This window comes from Eubalaena glacialis, chromosome 12 (assembly GCF_028564815.1).
Source record: "Eubalaena glacialis isolate mEubGla1 chromosome 12, mEubGla1.1.hap2.+ XY, whole genome shotgun sequence".
Classification (NCBI taxonomy): Eukaryota; Metazoa; Chordata; class Mammalia; order Artiodactyla; family Balaenidae; genus Eubalaena; species Eubalaena glacialis.
This window is the reverse complement of record NC_083727.1, coordinates 26,643,559-26,655,208: the sequence shown is the minus strand read 5'-3', so window position 1 is coordinate 26,655,208 and position 11,650 is coordinate 26,643,559. Positions and strand designations below refer to the sequence as shown.

The 11,650-nt window shown below is 48.5% G+C and overlaps 1 protein-coding gene across 1 annotated transcript; it reads right to left on the bottom strand.

The window, feature by feature from the left end:
• Window positions 1-10,171: 10,171 nt before the first annotated feature.
• OLIG3 (oligodendrocyte transcription factor 3) lies at window positions 10,172-10,987 on the bottom strand. Its single transcript, XM_061207501.1, has one exon. The coding sequence runs from the start codon at window positions 10,985-10,987 to the stop codon at window positions 10,172-10,174; it is 816 nt and encodes a 271-aa protein (XP_061063484.1).
• Between the last annotated feature and the right edge of the window lie 663 nt (window positions 10,988-11,650).

Below are 11,650 nucleotides of genomic sequence, written 5' to 3'. Positions count from 1 at the left end.
GAATCGATCGTGGTCAAGTACAGAACTATAAGTGAAGCCTCTCACAGTTCACCATCCACTTAGATGAGGTATAGGGTCTGCATAGTAAGAGCACATTTAGAAAAGTAGCGGTCCCCTACCTGTCTCTTCTGCCCTCTTCTCCAGCCACTCAAGGAGAAGTACTACGTTTGGCTGGGTTTAAATAAAACTGTTGTTTCCAAAAAAAAAAAGAAAAAAAAAGATTAATTCTCTCCATTTTAAATATATTCCAAAAAGTTTTTACTGTTAGTGTTTTCCCTCAAGTTACAACTCTTTTGTAATTTTTTTTTTTTTTTTTTTTTTTTACTGAGATCTAATGTGTACTCTGGAAATTACACTGCATGTTTCTCAGTATTTTCTGTTTAAAAATTTGCCCAGATCAAAAATGATGAAAAGTTACTGATCGTAAGTCAATGTACTCTGTGGCTCTGAAGAGATCCAGTGTCTCAAGAGCCTGGAAAACAACACTCCACAAGTGACAGAAGTGTTAGGAAATCAACTACCTAAGGGTAAAAAATGAAAAAACGTTCCAAATCAAAATGCCCTTTGGGGAGGGCCATTGATACCTGAGCACATTAATTTCTGCAAAGGGGAAAAAGAGGACCTAACCCATCTCTGCAGTGCATGGTCAGTCAGTATAATTTCTAAAACTACTTTATTCAATCTTGAAATCTAATCTATTCATAATATAAATCTAGGAAAAATTGGAAACAAATTGTCTTCTCTACTTCTAGTATTCCCCATGGACTATTTAGCAAGAGGAACAGCTTCTTGTTTTTCATGTTTGTCTATTAGCTATATAGGACTGTGGGAAAGTCAGGATTGTGAGGACATCATTGACAAGACAGGAAAAGATGGCCTTTTGTATGGATTTTATTGAAAGGAACAACACTACCTGAGTTACACAGGTCACACTGTCTCACTCTGTGTCTAGATCCAGTTTCTCACATAACTGGGATGAACAGTCAACAGTACACAAAATCAAAACAAAAGTTCAGCCTTGGGGGCCAAGCTGAGATTAAATGATTGGTTTCTTTTTGATTCACTAGATTTTTTTCACTTTTCCAAAGGAGAGAAAAGTATGTGTTTGCCACCATTCTATATGAAACACAATTATGGGCACAATTTAATGCCACTCACCTTTGAGCTAGCCTCTCTCATGATTATAATGATTAGCTCATGCACCATGCAGGGACCAGTCAACTGTGGCAAGGAAGGCAGAGGTTGGTTTCCATCAACACACGACTCTTAAGGATCACTTCCTTAAAAAGTGATGGTAGATGCGGGAGACTGTGTGGTTTGACAGACTCTCTCTGTTATTGCCTAGTTCAGACAAAGAACTAATTTTCTAAACAGATCATATCCACATTTTGATCATTTTCATGACCCGTCTCTCTAGATGCCACATTTCATCTTTCTGCAGTGTTCCATTTCAATGGGTCCACAAAAGTCAAATATACACCAAATTAAAACCAACATTTTCTCAATTAGTGTAGAACATGTATATTTTCTTCCTTAAAGAAATATTTTTAAAAATTGAATTTTTCTGCTTAACTGTCTCTGACGCAAAATTAACTGGATGATTACTCAATGTTGCTTGGGCTTAAGTAGGATTTTTAAACTGTTTTATTTTAGAAATATATTTAATTGCATGATGCAGTTGTCACCTTACAGATGTGAAAAAGTCACAGAGAATAATAACCCAAATCTATCTCTTATATTTTGATTCTCTACTTTGTCCTTTTTTACTAGAACAATCAAATTTGTCTTCCTCAGTTTAAACCATTAATAAACAAACAATTGGAAAAGATGACCAAGCCAAAAATGTATTAAATGATGAAACAAACTGTAATTCGTACAAAAGAAGATTGGATAAAAGAAGTATAGTCAGAGTCTCAAATAAAAGTGAAAGAAATTTGACACAGGAGGATGAGAGGACGGGAGAGTCAACCACGGTCTTTCTTTTAACTTTTGTCCAAGAATACTTGGCCTCAAATTTAAAGATTACCGGAAGCCCCAAAGGAGCTCGCTCCGGGCTTCTCTGAGGATCCAGCAAAGATTCAACAATTGTATGCTGAATCTTTGTGTTCTAGGTAGGATTATTTATCAGGGATTTTGTTTTGTCTGGGTTTTCAATGGCCCAGTCCCAGCTGTACATTTGGGGACAGACCAATCAACAGAGGGTTTGTAGCAATCCTTTTGGAAGCTTCCCTCCCCCTGCCGGGATGGAGTAATTAACAGACCATTAAGTCAATTCCGCTTTATTGAGGGGGATAACGTGCAGGTCATTTCTTTGAAAACTTTTGTTCTTGAAGGAAATTACAGGATTGTTTTATGTCTAGAACACAGCCTGGTGTACTCAGGAGTCAAGAGGCAAGTTTCTGTAGCTCAGGGACCCACAGAGACAAGGAGGATAATGACTCTAATCCCATTAAAAAAAGATTTCTCCCAACCTCCCTCCGCTTTTATTTTTTTCTTTTAAAAACCAGTTAAAAGAAAAAACGATTTGCTCATTTGGTAATAACTGATGGGGACATGAATTACGGAGATACCCCAGACTGAAGTTTATCTCAGTGTCAATAAATCTCTAAACAACAGCGATGAAACAAAGTACTGCCACCATTGCTTCTTTTTATTTCCATGTTAATCAAAGGCATCTGCTCCTGTCCTCTGTCTGGTAGAGGGAATGAGCAGTGAGTTTTCCAGTATCTGAAAAAGCCTCTGGAAGGCAGGCGTGCAGCACCTGTGTTTTGTGCAGCCACTGGAGGTTTTACCTTAGGACTTAGATGCCCTGTGTTTTCCCACTAGGGTCTGAGGACCCTGAGGGCAGGGGCCATTTCTTATGCATTTGAATGTCCTACTTCTCTTGCTGCTTTGTTCATTTTTCTCCGGTGCTTGGCACACGAAAGCACTCAAAGTGTTGATTGCTTAGCTCATGCAGCTCAATATCAAAAAAACAAACAACCCAATCCCAAAATGGGCAGAAGACCTAAATAGACATTTCTCCAAAGAACATATATAGATTGCCAACAAACACATGAAAGAATGCTCAACATCACTAATCATTAGAGAAATGCAAATCAAAACTACAATGAGGTATCACCTCACACCGGTCAGAATGGCCATCATCAAAAAATCTACAAACAATAAATGCTGGAGAGGGTGTGGAGAAAAGGGAACCCTCTTGCACTGTTGCTGGGAATGTAAATTGATACAGCCACTATGGAGAACAGTATGGACGTTCCTTAAAAAACTAAAAATAGAGCTACCATATGACCCAGCAATCCCACTACTGGGCATATACCCTGAGAAAACCATAATTCAAAAAGAGTCATGCACCACAATGTTCATTGCAGCTCTATTTACAATAGCCAGGACATGGAAGCAACCTAAGTGTCCATCGACAGATGAATGGATAAAGAAGATGTGGCACATATATACAATGGAATATTACTCAGCCATAAAAAGAAACGAAATTGAGTTATTTGTAGTGAAGTGGATGGACCTAGAGCCTATCATACAGAGTGAAGTCAGAAAGAGAAAAACAAATACCCTATGCTAACACATGTATATGGAATCTAAAAAAAAAAAAAAAAAAAAAAAAAAAAAAAAAAGTTCTCATGAACCTAGGGGCAGGAAAGGAATAAAGACACAGATGTAGAGAATGGACTTGAGGACACGGCAAGGGGGAAGGGTAAGCTGGGACGAAGTGAGAGAGTGGCATGGACATATATACACTACCAAATGTAAAATAGCTGGTGGGAAGCAGCTGCATAGCACAGGGAGCTCAGCTTGGTGCTGTGTGACCACCTAGAGGGGTGGGACAGGGAGGGTGGGAGGGAGATGCAAGAGGGAGGAGATATGGGGATATATGTATACATACAGGTGATTCACTTTGTTCTACGGCAGAAACTAACACACCATTGTAAACCAATTATACTCCAATAAAGATGTTAAAAAAAAAAAAGAAAAAGTGTTGATTGCTTAAAAGGAGGACGGTTACGAGAAATACCAAAGGAAGTAATGTTGAGGCTTACATTGCTGGGGGTGCAGTAGAGAGCTGTCTGTTTACTTGTGGGTTCAAAGGACGCCGTGAATTTCCTTGCCCTTTCCCCGGAGTGGAAGGGAGGGAGGAGCAGTTGAATAACCAGGAGAAGAGTCTTCATAAAATGTGCTGGCTCCAACCTGTTTCCTTCCAAGGTGTTTAGGATCCTGCCTGTGGCAGAAACGTGTTCTCGGCACCTCAGCTCAGCAGCACGCGGGGGTCGGGGGTGGGGCTCTCGGAACCCGGCTTCTGGAGTTTTCCAGGCCCAAGGGGGATTAAAGATTGACAGGCTGCATCTTACACGTAAACTGTGGCGCCCCCAGAATCAGGCCCAGGCTCCAGCACTCTCTGAGGTGTCTGTAGGTCGCAGACCGGAGGGAAAGACCAGCGCTGATCAAGTCCTGGCCAGACAGAATCCCCAAACTTTTGAGGGCTGTTATCCCAAGTTGCTTCCCAGACCCTTCGGCGCTGTCCCTTCCCTGCCCTCCTCAGGATGGAGACACCCAACCACTCTGCTTTCACCCGAACCCCAGGACACGGCGCAAAATCCAGGCCCCCGCGTTGAGCGCCCAGATCTGCGCACCCCTCCCTCTCAGCTCCCTGGGACCCCAGCTCCAGCGGATCCCGATCCCCGCCTCCCCTGGGACGTGTCGAATTCCCGGGGCGTGCTGAACTTCCTCTCCCGAGTGCCGGCTGCAGGGATACTATCCTCATTTTGGTGCCGGAGCCGGGGACAGGGCCAGGGTTGGGTTAGAAACAGAGTCTCCGCGCCTGGGGTTGAGGCCAGGGTGGGCCTCGGGGAGCGAGCCGACCGGGTCCTCCGTGAGGTCCCCAGCGAGGAAACGCGGTTGACGAAGGCGCAGCAGCCCGGGCCGCCCTGGCTGACCCGGCTCGTATATCCTTAGCAAAGCTGACCGAATGTCGGCGGGCATCCCAGCATAGGGGCGCAGGGAACAGAGATGAAAGAGCGCGCCCGCACGCTCGGCCCAAGTTTGGATTTGTTTGTTACTCTTGTTTTTTCTTCCACCCACTTTCCTTAAACGCTTAGGTATTTCGAGGCTCTTTGCAAGTGTCGGCGCAGCCTGGGTTGGGCCTTGCTCCGCGATGTCCCTCTCCCGCGCGTCTTTTGTCGTCTGCGCCCCGGCTTCGCTGGGCCTGCGGAGGAGACGGAGAGGAGTCGGGGGTCGAGTCGCGGAGACCGATGTTTCCCATGGGCCGCAGCCCCGACCCCAGGGCCCCTAGCTCCGCGCGGAGCTGCAGTCTCCGCCCCGACTTGCTCCGAGTTAGACCCCAGAGCCAGAGGCGGGGTGCAGGGCCAGTTTCTGCGACGTGGGACCCAGACCCGCGCCTGGCTCCCTGCTCCCCGCCGCTGGGTGCAGAGGACGGAGAGAGGGGCTGCGCACCCAGCGGGCGGGGGGGATAAACGGGTGCGGGGAGTCGGGAGAGATCCGGTCCCGGGGCTCCCAGGGGGCCCCGGCGATCCCTATCCCAGCGGCTCTCCTGATCTTCCCCTTTGGTTCCCGCACCCCACCTTCTCCGGCCCCCTCGCAGCCCCCCGACCGGGGTTCCAGGGGATGGTTTCACTGAAAACAGACGCAACTAAAAAAAGACTGCAGACCCGAACCTTCTAGGGTTTGCCTCCTCTCGGCTGCTTATGAGGGAAACGGGTACGTGCGAGGCTCAGAGACTTTGAAGGGGGAGGGAGGGAGGGGCCCCTCGTCCTCCCGCAAGTTTGCCCAGAGGCGGGCGGAAGATGCAGGTTCATCCCGCTCACCACGGCCCCTCCCCTGGCTTATTTCTTCCAAAGACACTGCCCTCGCCCTTCTGGGGCGGCTCCTCCTCTTGCTTCTCTTCCTGAGCCTGAGGAGCCTGGACCGGCCAGCCCCGGGGGACGAGGTTCCTGGATCGCGGAGGCTCCGCGGAGCCCCGGCCCCCGAGGTCTGGCCAGGCCCCCACCGGCGGCAGAGCCGCGGGGGGAGCATCCGCGGGGAGGGCCGAGAGCTTAGTCGTCTGGGCGCCCAGGCTTGGGAGCCCACCTTGAACGTGGGCGGCGGCACGGGAAGAGAGGGGCCCGAAGTCTCTAGAAGGGACAAGAAAAGAGCAGTTAAATCTTGTTAGCTGAGCGAGATGCTCAGAGAATCCATTGTCCTCCCTGAGGGCAGGGGCTTTTGCAATTTCTGCTGAGGGTACCGGTGGAGGCGATGTAACTGCTTGACCCAGCAGCTTGAAAAAGTTTGAGAGGACACAAGGCCTCCTCCTGTAGGAGTTAGGGAACCTTGGACTTCGTGGACTAACTCCGGCCACCTCTCCCCGCCCTTTTGGGGGGGATATAAACCCAAGGCTCCGGAACCCCGGGGACGGGGGAGAGGGTCTTTAGGAACAAAGGTTTAGCAGACCCTGCCAACTACTGCCGGCTTTCCTTTTCTAAGTGTGACTTTCTCCCTGCCTTAAAGATGGGTCACTGGCTTAAAGGGCTTCGTGAGGATTCTAGTCTAGGTTTCTCAAGATACCTTTGCCCACGAGGCTTTCGCCGTCCTTTTAAATGTAAAGCAACGTTTACTGTGGAATGAAGGGATCGTTGTCGTGTTTCTAGATTGAATTAAAAACTGCTTTAAACTTAAGAACTTTCGATAAGATGAAAAACTGGCAGTGAAAAGAAAATCCCGCCAAGAATCCATTCTCACTTTCGCGGCCATGTACATTTGTTTCTGGCATCAGGAAATCGAGAATTTAATGGAAAATGCCTGTAACAGTCTCCTGCAAAGCCACATCTCCAAGCAGACCAGCCTGCTCCTGGGCAAGGCCCTTCCCAGTGGAAGCTAGTGGGGATTGTTCCTTCCCCAATAAATCTAGAACTCCAGACCACCTGGCTCCCAAATCGCCCTTCTCCTTGGGTTCCTGTACTGTTCTTAAAGGAATTCTTTCTCTGGTCTCTAGGTCAAAGGAATTTTTGTGACCCAGAAAAGAGACCAGTTAGTCTAGGAGGCCTCCTCAATGCTGGAAACAGTGTCTGTTTTCCACTTGGGTTGGAGAATTCGTTATAGAATTACCTGGGCCTGAGACTGTTTTTAGCACAGTTCCCCCAGAGCGTGAACCACACAGCTCTTTATTTATTTATTTTTTTTGGAATTTTATTTTATTTATTTTTTTATACAGCAGGTTCTTATTAGTTATCCATTTTATACATATTAGTGTATATATATCAATCCCAATCTCCCAATTCATCCCCCCCTGCCACTTTCCCCCCTTGGTGTCCATACGTATGATCTCTACATCTCACACGGCTCTTTATACTGACCACTGGAGGTAACTCAAGGGATTCCTGCGTGCCCTGGCAGCACAGCCACTACTCCTCTGGTACAAGGAGCATGGCCTTATTTCTCTTCAGTGCCCAATTTAAGCCCCAGCTCTAGAGAAGGGATGAAGCTCACCACTAAGCCAGTGGTCAGGCCTCTTGTCTTTCCCCAGGACCAGGCCTTTGAAAACAGGACTCAAAAGAAGCCAGTGACTCAGGGGAAAGTCCTTTTCCTGACTGATTAGACTTCTCCCTCTCCTCTCTTTTCTAAATAATAAACTCACAGGGAAAGGCTGGAGGGCTGCCTTGTGTTGGTTTCAAATAAATCCTCAACAGCTCTTTCCTCACCCAGAGAAATGAATCACCCTTGGGAAACAGACGATTATTCCCCCATTTATCTGCCTAAAACCAGAGGAAATAAGCACCCTCCACTGTAGACCCTCACTTAGATCTATCTCCCTGGCAGTGGGGGAGCTGGGGGCAAAAAGAGAGGGAGGAGAATGAGTTAAATAGACCCAGGACCCACAGAGGTGCCCTCCCAGAGAGGTGCAATGGGAGACCTAGGAAGGGGTAGATGCTTCCTAGATGTGCTGTCTACCCTGGATCCTACAGAGAGACAGATCTATTGCCTGGCCTCCCCCTCTTGAAGAGGAGCTTAGGCCTCAGCCAACAGGGAGGTGATGTTACATCTAAGTGAGAGGCAGATTCTGGGGTGGTACATTTCAATCAGGTTTCCATTATCCTTAACGGGAAATAGAGGCATGTGCTGGTCGAGTTATCATCACCAGAGTTTGATTTCTTGTCCTCTATAAACAAGTAAACAAAACCTTCTCGCTGGATTACTTTTGCTTACACAAACTATCTGGAAACGTTACAGGGTAGGAAGAGAGAAAAGTAATCGATTGAAATAACCCCCGTTTTAGCCATTACTTATGTAGAAGACTTTTCTCTCTTTATCCCTCCCCCCAATAACACTTCCAAATAGCTTGCATTCAACTAATGGGATCTTCTAAGGGAGGAAAGAGAGAATTCCCACTATAAATCTGGAGATGCTGAGACTTGGCCGGTCGTTGGCATCACTCCGAGCTCACCTTACAAAGCAGAGAGGCCTTCCCTATCTCTGAGGAGCTTGCTGCCAAGGGGCTGGTGGGGGGCTGGGCATTTAAGTATTTTTTAGGATCACTATTCCTTGATTTTTAAAACGTGTACTGGATTTTAACTTGCTTGATTTTTTTTTTAAAGCCAGACGGTCAATCTACAGTGAAAAGAAGTTAACTTACTGTTTTGTTCTCATCTGTTGCCAACACAGCCAGCGCAGTCACCACTCTGCCTCTCATTTCCTGTCACTTTGGGTTTCTAGATCACTTTTTAAAAAAATCTCAACTGTTGAGTTTATGAGGATCTGATTACTGCAGAGAAATAGGAGCTCAAATATCACAAGACTAGCGACATGGACAAGGCCCCCATTTGAAGGATATTTCGTTGTAATAATTAACACCAATGCGTCTGACCTCTTTACCTGTAAATGATCAGAGAAAACTCTTCGAATCTGCCCACCCATCCAAATCTCCCCCCCACTCCCAGATATACCTTACTGGGTCCACCTACCCCCATCTTCAAAAATTTTAGGCAAAAGCAAAGCCAGGATTTAAAGGTTCTTTTTTATTTGAAATTCTCATCCAGAAACACTGGTTATTAATAAATATATCATAGTTATCAAGAATATATAAAAAATAAAGACAGGTCTTGTCTTCGAAGCCCTAACAAAATAGTTCAAGCAAATGTTCAGGAAAATAAAAACGGCACCCCTCCCCAAACCACAGTAAGTTTTCAAAGCTGATGATGGAGAGAGCCAACCCCGCATGCAGAATAACTGAGCAAGGGGGGATGGGGCAAGCTCGCAGAGGGAGCCCAAGCTCTTGCAGTCGCCGGCCCCTAAAACAGCCCAGGAAGGTTGGGAATGGAGTTTGAAGGGGGTGGGGTGGGGGAGAAGCGCCTGTGCGTGAGTTTGGGTCTTTGCACTCTGCCCCCTTTTTCACTTCTTACAACCACAGACAGATATACGGAGTACTTCGGAGAATTCCCTCATAAATCCTTGTTACAAGGAAAATGGCATCACGGCCTGCACAACATGTTTAGACGAGATTCATTTAGAAGCGTGCATGCATTCTTTCGACCTACACTGCGTCTTAAAGAAAACCCACAGAAGAGCTGTCATGCCCTGGACCGGAGTTGAAATTCAAAACTTGAGTCTTGAGATTTTCTCTCTCTCTTTCTTTCTCTCTCTCTCTCTCTCCATGAGCTCTAGAAAAACAACTGTGGAGAGGATAGACAATTCTAACTGCATCCATCTCAAGGAAATATTTACATTTGTTTAGCACAAAAGGGATGGTTGTCTTTTCCAAGGTGAGAACACAGAGCCAGAGACATGGACAGCGACCCTAAAGGCCCTTCGCGGTGTTCAACTACACCGATCCCGTCTTTATACAACAAATGCCGTTTTGACAAGAGCGTATGGCAGTGAGAAATACCGGCGCGGCATGGAGAAAAGAAGCATGCATGCAAGACACACGACGTCTGGTTCGAGCCCCGCTTTGCTACCACCTAGAAATTGCAGTTTGGTTTTAGTTCTTTCCCTCCGGGGGTCAAGTAGGGTCTGAGATCTCTCCGACGGTGTGGGAGGCCTCGGGAGCCCCCCGCCCTCCCTCCCTCCCTCCGGCCGAGCGCCCAGCCTCCCTTTTCCCTCCCGGCCCGGCACCTCGAGCCCTCCCGCCGCTCTCCCCTCATTCTCCGCAGCCGGGCCGGCCCGCTGCTCACTTGAGCAAGTCCTTGGACTCGGCCGACAGCCGGGCCATGTTGGCGGTGGAGAGAGCGGACAGGTGCGGCGGCGGCATCTGGCAGATGGTGCAGGGGCAGGGCAGCCCGGCCCAGTGCTGGAAGCCGCTGCCCAGCTGCAGCGCGGGCGGGGTGGAGGGCGCCTTGAGCAGCGAGTGGGGAGGCCGGATGGTGCCGATGGCGGGCAGCGAGGCGGCGGACAGCGGGGACGAGGCGGTGCCGGACGAGAGCGCGCCTCCCAAGATGGGGTGCACCGGGTGCACGGCGTTGGCGGCGTGCGCTGGGTGGCCGGCCGAGTGGCCCACAGTCCCGCAGTGGAAGGCCGAGTGGTGGCCCCCGTAGATCTCACCAACCAACCTCTTCATCTCCTCCAGGGAGCTGGTGAGCATGAGGATGTAGTTTCTGGCCAGCAGGAGAGTGGCGATCTTGGAGAGCTTGCGCACCGAGGGCCCGTGAGCGTAGGGCATGACCTCGCGTAGCCCGTCCATGGCGAGGTTCAGGTCGTGCATCCGCTTGCGCTCGCGTCCGTTGATCTTCAGCCGCAACTGCTGTAGGTCCTGCTCCGACAGCTGCTTCTTGATTTTGTACTTGCTGCTCTCGCCCGCGGCTTTGGCGCCGGCCCGCGAAAGGCTTTCCCCGGGCATCTTCTGCACCATGTCGCCCTGCGTGGACGAGACCGAGTTGAGACGGCTCTCCTGGTGGTGGTGATGGCGGTGGTGGTGGTCCCTCAGATACATCTCATCCATGTCCGGAGATGAAGCTCTGCTGGAGACAGAGCTCGAATCAGAATTCATTTTATTACAGGGGATGAGGCCCTACAGTGGTGAGACTTTAGGAAGGAAATTACAGAAAATCTTGAATTTAAAAAAAAAAAAAAAAGCTGCAGCCCAGTAACCCACGTCTCAGCGGCAAGAAATGAGAAGAAAAGCTGAGGCACTGCCTTTCCCCGCCTTTCTCCCTCCCCACTCCCCTCTCTCTGGTTTGGCTGTTTCCTGGACAGCTAGTTGGTGTGTGCTTGAACTCAACTCACGCTGAAAAAGAGGGGCTTTTATAGAGCTGCGGCGGAGAAAAGAGACAAAAGGAACCCTCCTATCTATCCTGGGCTGGTTAGGATGACGTGCAATCATTCAGGGCGGTGCGCTTTGCTGTCCCATTTAGCAAGGATTCCTATTCATATTCATTGTGGGGCCGCCCAGGGACACCTCCGCTCAGAAGCGCTAGGAGCCCCCGGGCACAAAACCCTCTGATTGACACACTCACCGCTCCAGCTCGCGCCTTCTGGATTTTTTAAAAAAAACTTTCCTTCACCCCACTCCCCTTCCTGATTTCCCTAACCAAATCACACCTAAAGGAACCGAAGGAAGGGAAGGAAAGGGGGCCAGGAGGAGATTCTCTGGGGATGGAAAGAGGAATTGAAACATTCTTTCCTCCCTTTCACAGCTACTCCCAAGTTTTTG